Source organism: Prunus dulcis, chromosome 1 (genome assembly GCF_902201215.1).
Source record: "Prunus dulcis chromosome 1, ALMONDv2, whole genome shotgun sequence".
NCBI classification, from domain to species: Eukaryota; Viridiplantae; Streptophyta; class Magnoliopsida; order Rosales; family Rosaceae; genus Prunus; species Prunus dulcis.
The window spans coordinates 27,971,698-27,987,367 of record NC_047650.1 but is presented as its reverse complement, the minus strand read 5'-3'; the positions used below and the strand labels follow the sequence as shown (position 1 = coordinate 27,987,367).

The 15,670-nt window shown below is 36.6% G+C and overlaps 2 protein-coding genes across 2 annotated transcripts; both read left to right on the top strand.

Annotated features, from left to right (window-relative positions):
- Positions 1–3,392: 3,392 nt before the first annotated feature.
- Positions 3,393–4,382, top strand: LOC117615678 (21 kDa protein-like). Its single transcript, XM_034344807.1, has one exon. It carries the CDS (start codon positions 3,465–3,467, stop codon positions 4,110–4,112), a length of 648 nt encoding a protein of 215 aa, XP_034200698.1. The 5' UTR covers positions 3,393–3,464; the 3' UTR covers positions 4,113–4,382.
- Positions 4,383–12,907: 8,525 nt separating this feature from the next.
- On the top strand, positions 12,908–15,003 carry LOC117617697 (pectinesterase). The gene is made up of 2 exons (XM_034347188.1): positions 12,908–13,844; positions 14,215–15,003. The coding sequence occupies exons 1-2, from the start codon at positions 12,908–12,910 to the stop codon at positions 14,904–14,906; spliced, it is 1,629 nt and encodes a 542-aa protein (XP_034203079.1). The 3' UTR covers positions 14,907–15,003.
- Positions 15,004–15,670: the final 667 nt, after the last annotated feature.

Sequence of the window (15,670 nt, the reverse complement as noted above, 5' to 3'; positions counted from 1 at the left end):
ATACAATCCAACTACTAAAATAAAAAATATATAATTAATTTTTAATACAAAATATTTATTAAAGAATCCCTCATATGGGGCCAATAATTAAAATATTTTGTTTCTATGTATTTCAGCTCAAAACAAAAGCTGCCGTTCTAGCAGTAACGGAGTAACAGACAGCGACTGCCAAACCGAATAACCAAATTCCGAAATTGTGGCCCGCGAGTTTCGAGAGCAAACTGTACACCCACAAAATGAGCTCAAACCCAAGACCATGAGTATAAAATTAAATTATAAAAGCACCCAATTAGACTATAAAATTAACTACTGCTTACTTTGGACTAGAAAAGTAAAAGGGATGATAGTGAGTGGGGCAGTGACCTGACCCAAAAGCTATTTCTCATATTAATTAAGGAAAGCATAATTAAATCAATTACAACTTGGTTCCTTATCAACCCAATCCAACCCAACTGAGAGAAAGGTAAGAAGATATACGCAAACACGAGATTTTAACAGGTCCATCGATTCTTTATTTCGACCCAAAAGTTCTCAGTGGTTCACAAGTTAATGAAAGTCCTTATGAAACCTTAGAAAGAAAATATTTTGTCAGATAATTTAAAAGAAAGTGTTGAGAATAATTGTTATGATACATTTTGAATTAAAATAGTAAACAAAATTGATCTTTTTTTGAAATGTTAGCACTCTAGAACCGTAAAGCATTAATTAAATATCAACAAATTGAAAATTGAAAATTAAATTGTTACCAAACAAATTATGTACATTATTATATATTCATTAAACTGTAGGCCTAGCTGCAATGGAATCAGGTACGCACATACAGCATCTAGGTCTTTAACATATGAGCTAGCTAATGACATAGCTATAATTCAATTGCTCTTTAATTACGGTGACATCTCCCCTTGTTTAACGCAACTGAATTAGGTCAAATAATCTTGACTTAATCCGACAATGATGCATGGCCCCATGTAGCTGAAACCATGGTTTATCTCTTCTGAAAACATTTACTAACCAAGGTTAAAAACACAACCTCGGTCTCTGTGATCCTCCTCAATCATGACCCATGTTTCCCTTTTGCAAAGCTTCAACTTTAAACCAAGAAGAAAATCTGCGGCGGCCCCGCAGACAAACCCACAACAAACTCATTACAAGCTTTTACATGACGATGAGGTTTGATGATGTTCTCCCTCATCCTCCTGTCCTGTCCTGTCCACCACCACATCTTCTATATCATCAATACTGTGAACTCATACGCGATTATTTCTAAATTCTATTCGTCTGCTTTGAGTCAATTACGCCGGTGAGCCCGTGAATCAATTATTTATATATATATATATATATATATATATGTATCTTCCCCAAAAAGCTTCAACAGTTAATTCATATTAATTTTGGGATCACAAGAGCTTAATTGTGATTAATTACCAAACATAACATCAAACTTAAAAACTCAAGAGGCAGTAGACATCCCTAGCTATCTTATAATACCACTATCAAAAAAGCTATGTATAAGCTGACCTTCAACTTGTTATGTGTTAGCATCACACTTTCCACCAACCAATTTACCTAAAACTAACAATTCATACGTAGCTTTGCTTTCCTTGGTGGATGGTGCACTGTGCACGTAGGTACATGCACATTAGTTCATTCAAACTACTCAAATTCTCATACTCTCAATTTGTATTGTAAACTCTCGTATTGAGTATGGACACATGAAGATATCTTATTCATTCGATTATTCTAACTCATTAATCGATCATTTGACTTTTAAAATTATGTTACTTATACATTTGACTTTTAAAATTATGTTACTTCACTTAATGATTTAACGAGTGGTATTTTCTTGTGTTTACACTGAATACGCGATTGTTTTGTAGAAACACCCTGATACTTGTAGTGATGTAGGGCCAGTTTGGCTTTGCTGTGCTGTGAAAATAATTGCTGTCAGATTTGCTATGAGAAAAATCAATTGTCAGAGAAAGTAGTTGGCGTTTGGTAAACTTGTTGTTAAAAGTGTTGTTGGTACTAATTTTTGCATAATTAGAAAATGATTGTCGTATAATCATTAAACCTAACGTCTCTTCGAAATTGATTCCTGCATAATCAAAAAATGAAAGCACCTCATTACCTGCTTTCCCTTATAACTTTCTCTCATAGCAATTTTTAACAATAAGTAATTTTCTGATAGTTTACCAAACGGGGCTGGGCTTTCCAATATTTTTAAAAAATCACTTATTATTCCAAATAAACAATACCAAACAGGCACGTAATGATTCTATAGTTGCGTAGTGAAAATAATAATAGTGTATTTGGAATTTGAACCCCACACTCTACTCTGGTATACACTATAAAGTTGCACGCTTGACAATAGTTTTAGTGGGGCGACTACAAAAGCAAAAGTCTCACCCTCCTAACTAACACACCCAACCGCCTCAGGAATAAAATGGCAAGAGCACCAGCCGTCCAATTTAATCACAATTATGGTCATCATTATGTACCCGAGTCGCACTGAATCATTTGATTGGGAGTTGGATGTTTCCATTGCATCGTAGCCGTTGATGACGTTGACGTTGTATAGGCAGCGGCTGACCGTTAAAATGATATTTTATAAATACTGTTCATGAATTGGTACCTATTGCTCTAATGATATTTAATTCCAAACAATATTTTCCCTCCTCCCAGATAAAACAACAACAAAAAAAGGATTATTTGATATAAACGACAACTGAATCATATATTTTTCTATTAAAGAGTATTGCTTAAGAATGAAATCATGGAAGAAAAACACAGGGATTGCGTATTTTCGTTAAGGAGAGAGAAAATAGGAGATGATGAATTGTAATTAATACTCTTCTTTTTTTAAATTACAAAATGACGAATACTATCATCATCTTATTCTCTTTTTTCTTTTTTCTTCTTTTTTTCGAGAAAAATTCTCTAAATACTGTTAACATGTTTACTTATGATGAATGGGTATTGAGAGATTATTCAAATTATTGACTTTCCATATCAGCACCGTATACTTAATGAATATAAAAAAAAATGTGAATTGTATGTTAAAATTCGTGATCAAATATCCTCAAATTGCAAATTCTTGATTCTCCTATTTAAGTTTCTTGATTCATGACTTCCTTGATTTCGGGTAAGTAAATATTGTCTATTTTCCCAAGTTTTAGTAGGCATCCATACAAAAAAAAAAAGGAAATAATCCATGACGTTCCTTATTTGAGGCAAGTAATCTCAAGATTTTAATAGGAATCCATTGAAAAGAGGGAAGGAGATCAATGGCAATCGTTAATTGGTCAAAGGAGAGTGGGCTATCGTAACCGTACATAAATAAGTCCCTCTAGCGCTAGGAATATTGTACCACTACTTAAAGAGACCCCCCACGACTCACATGTACACACACCACAACAAAGGCAGAAGCAAGCAGAGAGCTCTGTTTCAATAGTTCCCCAAAAACCATGAACGCCATCAAAAGCATGACCCGCTTCCTCCTCTTCCAACTCTCGCTCATCATCTTCCTCTTCTTTTTCACCCTCCATCCAATCCCAACCCTTGGATCCCCAGCCAACGACTCTGATTTCATCCGTACAAGCTGCGGCACCACGCTCTACCCGCAAGTCTGCTACACCTCTCTCTCCCGCTACGCCAGCGCCATCCAGAACAACCCGGCTCAGCTCGCCAAGGTAGCCATCGGCGTCAGCCTCGCTAAGGCCAGGCGCATGGCCGCTTACGTCTCCGACATCTCTCGCCAAGCCGACTACGGCGCCGACCCGCGATCCGCGGCCGCCCTCCACGACTGCTTCTCCAACTTCGACGAAGCTGTGGACCAGATTCACGATTCGCTCACCCAGATGCGCCAGCTGAGCGGCCCCGCAGGCTCCGGCGGCGGGTCGTTCCTGTTCCAGATGAGCAACGTGCAGACGTGGATGAGCGCCGCGCTGACGGACGAGGAGACCTGCACGGACGGCTTCGAAGACGTGGCGGAAGGGCCCCTGAAGACCGACGTCACCAAGCGAGTGGAGAATGTGAAGAAGGTGACCAGCAATGCCCTTGCGCTCGTGAACAGTTTTGCTCAGAAGGGACCTGGCGCACCGACTCCCCGATGAGTGGTTTGAGTTGGTTTTGACCGTTGGAATTAATGTTAATTAGTTAATTAGAGCTAGTAGAGGTTTAATTACATAGTACTCTGTACGTATTTTCTTGCTTAATTGTGTGAGTCAGTCAGAGTGACTTTGAGTAGCAACACCATAAACAATTGTGTTGTTTTTTGTGTGTGTATATTTGGTCTCTCTTCTCTTCCCTTCTCTCCGTCTTCCATCCCTATGATTTTTCCTGCATATTATTTTGCATTTAATTGAGTTAATAGTTTTGTAATATTTTTGGCCTTTCATTCTCTTGTGGTTGTGGTTTTTAAATACAAGTTCAAAAATATTGAAGAAAAACAGAGTTGATTAGCAACTTGGCCCATCAAACAGAGTTGATTATTTGACAATCGGTACAAATAATCGATTACCGTTGAAATAGCCGTTAGGTCGTTTACCACTTAAAACTAACATTGTCATCGATCAGAATTTTTCTTTACGTTTGGTTCAAAGCCACCAGAGAAATAGAGTAAGAGGCAAAAACAAAAATCAGAAAAGCTTTCTCAATTAAATATATTTTGTACGGTAAAGCTACGCCTATACCAGCATGGATTTCTGTCACTTAGTTCTGGGTTTTGTATTTTGCGGAACCAACATTAATTTCATTATCTTTGTTAATACGATTTGAAGAATAATAAACAAGGAGAGGCCACACTAATCCCCCACTGAACAGGTGTTGATTGTTGTTAACAACAAACAAAACGCTGCAATTTTCATATTACATTAACACAATATATTATAAGAAAGTGCGGAATATGTTGACACTGTATTTGATTTAGTTAATAACATAACACTAACTAAATCTAGGCATATCAGAACATGTTGTTGGCTGGTTTGACTATAGCAGCCCCTGTCAAAGAAAGAGAAATTAATCTATTCTTCTTCTTTACTTGAATACACACACGTGATTCTTTGTCCCACCTTGGAACAAAGATATAGACTCATCTGTTACATATGCTCGATTAGGTTACCAAAGAAAGGAAAAAGAATAATTGATTACAGCCCATTATTTTGGCTTAAGTAAAGTAAAATTTTCCTCTGGTGGACTGTATACATATACATAATTTCTTAACGTCATATAAGATTAGGGTTCTTACTCCTCCCTAGGGCCGGCATGTCTCGGTTTGCATGGAGTGGCTTGAATTGGAAGTGCATGCGGACAAAAAAAAAACCTTATGACATGATTGCAACTTAGGGTTATTTAACGAGGATGGGCCGAGGGGCTTATGGTTACCAGTAATGCTAGGGTTAGCAATTGATGTCATATGCAACTACTTTAAAACATTATTATTTTTAAAAATAACTAAAGGTCGCAATGAAGGGGTTGATTGAGTGTTCGTTGGGAACCATATGTTGGAGCATGAGGTCTGGATGTCTCAACAATATGATTGTATATATGTATACGTAGCACACAACAAAACCGATAAGGCCCTGAAGCCTGAAAATGAAGGCCATAATCATATTCAATATTAATTGGTGTGAAAGGGGGGAGGGAGAGCGATGGGAAGCATAATGTGGAGACGGATTGTTTGGCAGGTTGTAAAAAGGATTTGGGATTTAGCTGAGAGACATCAGGAAATAGAACATCACGTGAAATGAAAAAAAACAAATAGTTCCATAGCTAAAAGACACAAATATCACTATCCTTGTCCCAAAGAGACGAATTGCATAAAGTTCACGAGAACTCATTATCATTTTAATTTTGTATTGCACCAAATCAAATCTGCGATTTCAATTCGATGGGTCTCCTCTTCTGCTATAATTACAGTTACTGCTTGGACTTACTGCCTGAAAAATCGACGGCCTCACGACAAAACTATGGATTGTTTCGAAGGTTTTTTCTTACGACTTTCCAATTCAACCCTTATTATAAGCCTGGCGCCCAGCTCCCATCCAGTCAGGCTTTTTCACAAACACCTGGGGTGTAATTAGTGCCCAAATTATTGAACTGTATTCTTAAAACAAAGGTTAAGCAGTTCACCAATTATATCAATGCAGCTACGTACATGGAGAATTAAATTCAAACAAAGCCGAGATCAAACATGCCCAATCTTCTTCCAGTGCCAAATACTCAAAACAAAAGCAGACAAACCAGGAAATCACTAAATACCCTCTCAGGGTCATCATCAACCACAAACAACCAAAAAACAAAGTAGTGACTAAAATTTACAAACAAATTATAAAGTGCAATGATTAAAGAACTTCACCAAACACATGGATATTTTTTTTGAGATATTTAATTAATCATATATCTATTCTTAGCATTAATGATATAGATAAACCATACACCATTTAATTTCTATAAACAAACCAAAAAAACTCCAAAAAATGACAGCTAGCCCTATTGAATTTAATTTTGATTATTAAATTACTTTGATGCCCTATTGAGGGTTTTGAGCTTTTTTATGAGATTTTAGGATTGAGCTTGTTTTAAGAAATCGACGGCATTTTTACAATTTATAAGAAGTAAAAAACTTATTTGTTATGTTGTAAATGAGCTTTAAGTGTGTTTCTAAGGTCTATTACAGGTTTTTTTATTTATTTATAAAAAACATAAATTAAATTTAGGCCCCTATATTGGGTATAATAGTGAATCTCCCATAATAGTTTTCTATTGTGTCATGGCCAAGGAAATCCATCAACAAAGAAAGAAGAAGAGGATAGAAACAAGAGGCTTAAGCTTGCAAGGGTTTTTCTTGATCATTTAAATTTTTTAGAAGCTGCTTAATCCAAAGAAACCAATTTATATGGAGATGGTGTGGTAGAAAAATTCCAAAGTCCTTAAAAACAATCCATTCAATATGGTTGTGCTGCCGTGCATATTTCGGAAACAAAAAGAACAAACACTACTGACTTTGGCTAGGTTCTAATTAATAAATCAATGTTCGACAGTTCTATCGAAACTTTGGAGAGAACCACTGAAAGTCCACGGAGGTATTTGGTGGGGCGACGCCGAACGCCAAGAAGAATTGTTTGGTGTTGTGTGATAGTGTATCAGTGTACCAAATGTATTTTTGGTAGTTAAATATTGTGTACTTAATTAATTTAATATTTTAATATAAATAATAAGATGTACTTAATTAATTTTAAAGTTGATTTAACAACACAAAAAAAAGAAAAAGTACCGCTATTTATCACCTCCTCAAATCTCGTTTAAACAAAATTCAAATCCCTGTTTTTTAATTCCGAAATTTCCTTCTTTTTGTTTTTATCTGTCGTTGGGAGGCTCCATAATTTCCTTCTTAAGCAGTACTCTTTTGTTGAAAAATATCATTCAGTTGTCGTTTATATGAACTCAAATAATCCTTTTTTTGTTTGATCCGAATCAGATAGGGGGAAAAACTTTTGGGAAAGAAACATCATTAGAGCAGAAGGTACTCACACTCAGTAATGAGCAATATTTATAAAATAGTTTTTTTTTTTTTTTCCGCTGCAAGTGATGTTAGGATAGGGGAAATCGAACATATAATTTTGAATATAGAGGGAAGCGTTTTTAGCCAAAAATTCTTGATACGTAATTTTAATAGAAGTGAAGTTTGGCGGACATGGGATTAGTCAAGTTAGTTAAGGGGATAGTTTTCCACTTTTCATCCAAGTTCGAATCTCTATCTCTATACTTTATATTAAATTAAAGTAAAATATCATCTATATAAATAAAGGCAAAGAGACTTTGACATCCAGTATATGGTAATCTGAAAAAATCCAAGGACTGTAGAAAGAGGAGATTGAAATCCTACAGTTTTCCTGAATATCATGGGTTATATCAATCTAATGATTTCGAAATCTGACAACATTTCCTTCTAAAATTGCACAGGGAATAGGAATTGCAGTAGTCTACTTCGAAAGGTTCTGATTGACAAGCGTGCGTTTGTTTAAAAACTTTTCATGGGCCAACGAAAGGATCTGCCTGGTATGTTTGTAAGTTACGAATTTGAGGTATATCGCACCGGGCCGGCCTCGTTTGCAAAAATGTGTCATAACATCACTTGACGTTGAGATCAACTATCAAATCATTTGGAAATAAAAAAGAAGAAAGAACCCTGAGATCAACTCTCAGATCATAATATTGAGGAAGATCAAATTATACAGTTCTCAATTGAAGCTTCAAAGAAAAGAGACACACAATTGCATATACAGCAGTATGAACCTTAACGGTGGGTCTCTATGTGTAGCGGTGCTGTCCGTCTCTTTGGTGGTGACAATGGCTTTGTGTTGAATTTTGTTTTGATTATGTACTAGGACCCTGTGCTGGTTTTAGTCTAATCTTCTTTGTGCTTGTATTCTCCGTTTGTTTCTTTTCCATTTTTGGGATTTTATTGAAGTCGGATTGATTACAAAAATAAGACTAAAAACATGTGCTTAAAGCCAAAAATGGCTTCCACCATGAACGAGCTAATCATACCGATGTCTTATTATTGTCCAGCATCATTTGTAGCTCAGGAACCCAACCTTGTTTCTTCACAAAATCTTGTTTCATCAGATTTTTAAGCACATTGATTTTGCGATTTCTCATTGCTTTTCCTTTATAATCAATGTCGTATTTATCAAAATACTCATTCATATGACCCGTATTGTTCTAATATTTAACGTGTCATGTGTGATTATTTTACCCCTCTTTCGTAAATTGAAATGGTTTAACTGCCAATGTGCGGGTATGAGTTTGATTATGTTGAAGCTATTGTTTCAGCTCAGAAGAGAGTGTGCCACACAGCAATCGATACGAGGTTTGTAAAATGTCTTCTCGACATGTTATATGTGGAGGCTAAAAAGCTTGCAGATGTTAAAATGGTAAGTCGATGGTCCTAACTAACTTCTCATGAGTCTCTGTAACACGTTATGTCTTTTCATTTTTTATAGTCTTAGGACTTTGTAACCACTTTGGAATTTTGTATCTCTGCTACATCCATTGACGATGATCTTGAAGAATATTATTTTTACAACTCAGGGCTGAAGGATGGTTGATTTAAGCGCATACTTGGTGAGAAAATAATAGGGAGATATTATACTCAATATATGAACTCAAATTATAAAATAAATAAATAAAGGTGCATAAAATAGACTTTATTAGAAACGCATTCAAAGTCCATTTATAGCATAACAAAGAAACTTTGAAATTCCGATAAATTATAAAACTGCCATCGATATAAAATATTCTAAATCAGATTTAACTCCAAAACATGTTTGTATCATATCTGATCAAGCAATCAGAAGCAAATCTAAGTAAGTTAAAGAGTCTCACATTGGAATATTACAAGATGTGTAGACTCATCTTCACCTATAAAAGGAGACTACTCTCCGTTTAGGGAGAGATTCCTAGGTTGGGCTTCTTCCTTCTTCCCTTTATATTTGGGCACAACTTTTGTACAAATGTAAACACACATTATTATAAGAATGAGAATATACTTATTCGTGGACATAGCCCATTCATTAAGGGTGAATAACGTATATCTTATCTTCTGTATATTTATTGCTTGCCCAAATCTTCACACACATGTTGAAGGTCCTCACCTTCACCCATCATCCATCACACATCATCTCTAAGTTGGACTCAATCTTGGCCGTCTATTTTTGAACATCAACAGTTTGGCGCCATATGTGGAAATCGATACAAAAGACTTCTGTTATTCTCCCCTTATTCAGTGCCCTTGGGCACCCCTACAATCAACATCACCTAACTTGTCGTTTGGCAATACCATGATGGAGGAATCTTGAATGCTAAGTTAACAATTGTAGAATATGATATTTCAAGGGAAGCCCACGTGGCCCACTTCCATGAACTAAGTGACATGTTCATAACTTTCCACGGTATTTAATATTGGAGGAAAGAACTATCCGTTGGATCAAGGAGAAGTCAACCAAGATGTGACTATTACTTTGCATGGCTTGCATGACCAAGAGGGCAAACCACCATCTCAACAAAATTCAAAAGTACCGAATGGTAATACCACCAATTCAAGTCCTAGGGGAAGCCCAAGTAATTCATTTCAAAGAGAAGATAGCGAGTGCTGAACACATTCTAAAATCTATAAATACTCATTCATTTGTTAAATAACTTTATTTTAAAGTAAAATTATATAGTGTAATTTGAATTTTTTTAGAATAACATGTTCAAAAAATTAAATCACGAATGTTTAAACAAAAATAATATAAAAAATTATCAAAGGAAAAACAAAATTAAGGGGTTAACCAACCACCCTTAAACAATTCAATAACGGTGCGGACTCAAATTATGAGTTTGTATCATTTTAAGAACAAATTGTTTGAGTCTAAACAATACATGAATAGTTGTATTTTGAAAAGAAGAAGTTTAAGTTTAGCCTCATTTAAGTTAGAGATGGCCTAATGATTTGTACATCATCGTAATGGTGTGTTTACTAATCAGAAATTGGAATTATCATCAGAAATTGAATTCTATCTATGGAGGATTTCTGCGTTTACTTCACATCAAGGAATTGAAAAGTAAGTGGGACCCACACAAATTTAGGAATTGAATTCCTGAAGGAATTCAATTCTTGAGTGGGAGATGGTATTCTAATTCTTGGAGAACTAACCCATTAGGAATTCATCTTTTTACCCATTATATCCTCACAATTTTTAAAATTCTAAATTTGCCGTCTACTTTAACCCAACAACGATGACATTTTAGTAGTTAGTACCACTCATACCCCAATTCCATATGGTTTAGTAAAAAACTTCAGTAGGAATAAAAAATTTATCTCATCTCAATCCGTATAGTTAGTAAATAACTTTAATAGGAATACAGAATCTAATTCTCATCAATCTAACTGCTCCTCAATTTAATTCAACCCCTCATAATCCAATTATGAATTAGTAAACATGCCATAAGTTTCGAAAAATTGCTGTTTTGTAAGAAAATAAATTTGGACTGCCACTTTGAGTGGCGACCCGGATAACTACCCTCCAATGAGCCCCACATTCCCTTTGAACGTAATTGAGACGGAATTAATTATTAATACATGAATAGTTGTGGTAGCAAACATCTCAAAATTTATTGACCAATTGCATCTGCACCCATCAGAGAAAGGGGATTACAACATTTCCAATGAAGCATCTCAACATCGACAAATTTCTTAATCACACTCACACAGGACTCTTGGAACGTTCCACCACCTATGTTATATGAAATTATAATCACTTGGGATAATACATTTGACCAAATACAAATAATACTACCTCACCCGATTTCTCAAGTTCTTAAGCTCCTCTTCCTTTTCGTATAGCATATTAGCATGCATCCATCTCAGGGTCATCATCACCCAAAAACAACCGAAAAACAAATTAGTGACTAACATTTATTATAAAGTGCAATAATCAAAGATGTTTTCATGGATAATAGACTTCACCAGATGCATGCACTAAAATCAACCATCTTCCGGCCCTGAGTAGTCAAAGTCATATTCGTCAAGATCATCGTCGATGGACATCCTATAACATCAGAGATACAAAATTCCAAAGTGATTACAGGACCCAAGACTACTGACCGAACAAAATATTGAAAAACGGAGAGAGAAAGAGGGAAACTCTTACATTGTCAAGGCCAGCAGTGTTGTTCTCAGCACCATCGAATACCCCTAAACAGAGCATTAGGTTAGGGTTTGTTCATATTGACATTACAATCGCAGAAAAGAAAAAATAAAAAATTAAGATGAAAAGGAAAGGAAACCATTGCTCAGTAAAACTGCTTTAATTCAGACTAATGGTAATGAATGATGATGCTTTCTTGTTTAGTTTTCGACCAACAATTGGTCATCTCTCGACTCCTTGACTTTCCACCCCCCAAAAAAAAACAAAATTACAGAAGAAAAAGATTCTTGACTGGGCCGGTCCTTTTTTGAAATGGACTGGACCGGTCTTAGACAGCAAGACAAGTACAAAGACTCAACTTGTCCAAAAAAAAAAGAAGAGAAAGGACAAAGACTTTGAAAAATCCTCGTGTGTTAAAGAAAAGGACATTAGCAAAATACAAGTTTTACAGCCATGCGGCTCGCAATAATCATCATCAATCATTGTCTTTATACACAACCAAGACATACTTATCGATAGAGAGAAATTATTGGCTATACTTTCATGCACAAATATAAATTATATAATATAATACTATATTACAGTCACATGATACAGCTTATACATATAAATATGAAAAATAAATCCCTTTTTATTATTAGAATGATATGTAAACTAAATTCGTCTTGCATCTGAGAGTAAATATTGCGTATATTAATTATAAATCTTGTAATATTATTGATGATTTAAAGAGTAATTCTTGTGTATTATATTATCGGCGATCCTATTTAAACGTATCCCACATTTAAGAGTATATCATTTGCGAACTTGTGTTACACTGTAAAACGTTGGCATATATACTGGCTCATTCTAATTGTCTCATCATCTTCTTCTTGATATTCTTTAATGTCAATGCATATATGTGAGTCTTCCACCACCTTGTGCTACTGTCATCACTCTATTTTATTTTTTATTTTTTTATTAAAGACAAATAATGCCATAATATCTAGTGGCCTAAAATAGTCCCTTCCAAGTGGCATATAGAAACAACCATAAACCCCTTTTTCCCCCAAGAAAAAATACAGCGCAAGTACACTACCCACGTAAACTCTACCCTCTAGTGGCCAAGTTCTGGTCTATAAAATGAAGCCTCAGTTGCCCTCTTAAGATATCACAACTCAACCCGTAAAAAGTTCTGTACATGTTCTAACTTAATCGCTAGCCCTCCTCCCTCCATGGATCACTTTTCTTTGTTCAATACTTATTTTCTTATTTTCATTTCTCCTATATTCATGGCGCAATATAGCTCTTCTTCTGTAAGTATACGATGCAGCCAAACCCCATACCCTCAAGTGTGCAACCATTTCATCAACACCAACCTCTTATCAACCCTAGATGATCATGAACAAAGGTTTACATTTCGTGATTTGACACTTAAAGTCACCATGGACCAAGCCATTGGAGCCCATCAACTCGTCTCATCCTTGAACTTGAACTCATTGAAAGATGAGAGAGCCAAGTTGGCTTGGAATGATTGTTTGGAGCTCCATGAGGACACCGTCGACAAGATCAATCGTTCGATTGGCTCCAACAACGCCCTAGACGCCAATACATGGTTAAGTGCATCGATTGCTAATCAGCAAACTTGCCAAAATGGTTTCACCAATCTCAAAATTCCTAATTCTTATTTACAATCATTTCCAAATTATGTCACGCTAACAACCAACCTGTCCAAGCTGCTTAGCAATTCACTGTCACTACACAAGGCCTCAACTTCACCGTCGGCTTTGCATTTCAGCAAACAGGTTCGTGGGAAACGACGCTTATTGCTCTCGGAATCAGATGATGGGTTCCCGGAATGGGTTTCGTTTGCTGATCGAAAGCTTCTGCAGTCGACTGGGGGAGGGCCAAAAGCTGATATGGTAGTAGCCCAAGATGGGTCTGGAAACTACGAGACAATTTCTGAGGCTGTGGCTGCTGCGCAGAACCTACGAAGTGGGTCCACTGAAAGATTTGTTATACACGTGAAAGCTGGGGTTTACAAAGAGAACGTTGAGATTAAGAAGACAATGAAGAACATCATGTTCATTGGCGATGGGATTGATGCAACCATTGTTACCGGGAACAGAAATAGCCAAGATGGTTCAACCACATATAGCTCTGCCACTTTTGGTACGTTTGTTTTGAAGCACTAACAACTTAATTAAATCAACTTATAATTAACCCCATGATGTTAATTAAGTTTAGAGCTTTATGTGTATGCTAGGTGAAATCCCTATTTATATATAGATACTAATAGATGCTAGACCAACTTTAATTAGGTCATGTTCAATTGATAAGGCAATCAACATTTTATTTTGAAATGAATGATTACTAACTAATTAACAAAATTAATAACATAAGATGACATGTGCATAAATTGGAACATAACTTTTTATTTGTTGATCGCATGACCTTTTAACTGAGTTTTTCTCTCCTAACATATGCATCAAATGATTCACAAAATTAATAAATATATATTTTTGACTTAAATTAAACCCAGGGGTTACGGGGGAAGGCTTCATTGCTCAGGGCATGACATTTGAGAACACAGCAGGGCCGCAGAAACACCAAGCCGTGGCACTGCGCTCCGGCGCGGATCACTCGGTGTTCTACCGTTGCAGCTTCAAAGGCTACCAAGACACTTTATACGTATATTCCCAACGCCAATTCTACCGTGAGTGCGACGTATACGGCACCATAGACTTCATCTGCGGCGACGCCACGGCCGTGCTCCAAAACTGCAACGTGTACGTGAGAAAACCAATGAGCAACCAAGTAAACACCGTCACAGCACAGTCGAGGACCGACGCCAATGAGAACACAGGCATTGTTATCCATGGCTCGCGTGTCACAGCCGCTCCGGACTTGAGAGCTGTGCAAGGCTCGTTTAGGACCTATTTGGGCAGGCCATGGAAAAAGTACTCGAGGACGGTGATCATGAAGAGCGATCTAGATGGGTTGATTGACCCGGCTGGTTGGTTCCCATGGAGCGGAAGCTTTGCCCTCTCTACACTTTATTATGGTGAGTACATGAACTCTGGGGCTGGTGCTGCCACTGGAGGGAGGGTCAAGTGGCCAGGCTATCGTGTCATAACGAGTGCGGTGGAGGCCGGGAAGTTTACAGTTGGGAACATATTGGCCGGAGAATCGTGGATTCCGGACACCGGAGTGCCATTTTCAGCTGGTCTGTGATAATTGTGATATGGATGGATATGTATACATCATGCATGCATGTGGTGAGAGGTTGTTTGACTTTTAAAAGTAGAGGAGCGAGAGGGGGCGCTTGTCACTTGTGTAGGTGGGATAAAGACTTAAAGTTGTATACTTGTAACATAGCATGTGTTAGCTACCTATAAACACGAATTTCCTGCCACTAATAAGACAAGAATAGGTGTATAAAATAATATTGTATTAATGAAATTTAGGGTTACAATCTCTGTATTGAATCCTTTGATTCGATCTCCAAAGTGTTTAAATAAAATTTGTGTTTGATACAAAGGTCGTAGAGACTTGATCTTGATCAAACGCGTAGCACGAAGCTTGTTTGGTGTTTGGGATTTTTCTATGGTGAAGGAACCGGCACGTATTTGTTGTACTTGGTGGCTCTTCTAAAGTAGGGTGAAGAATGCAGAGAGTTATCTGTTTCTTCTGAGTGCTCGATTTTTTTTCTGACCCCTCTTTCGTCGATGCTTGACCTAAATAACTTTCCCTATTTAAAACCCTGTTTTATGGGATTTTGATTTGATTTAAATCAATTCCCATAATCTGGCAATTTAACCAGATTATCTTCAATTGATTGACCTGATTAATATTTGATTTAAATCAAAGTCAATCACAGAATATTCTTTCCCTTAATTTTGTCTTCATCTTGAACCGTCGGATGTCGCCACGTGTCAATTTTTGACAACTAATTCGATTTTGATGAGTCATACGCCACATGTGCGAATTATGAGGCC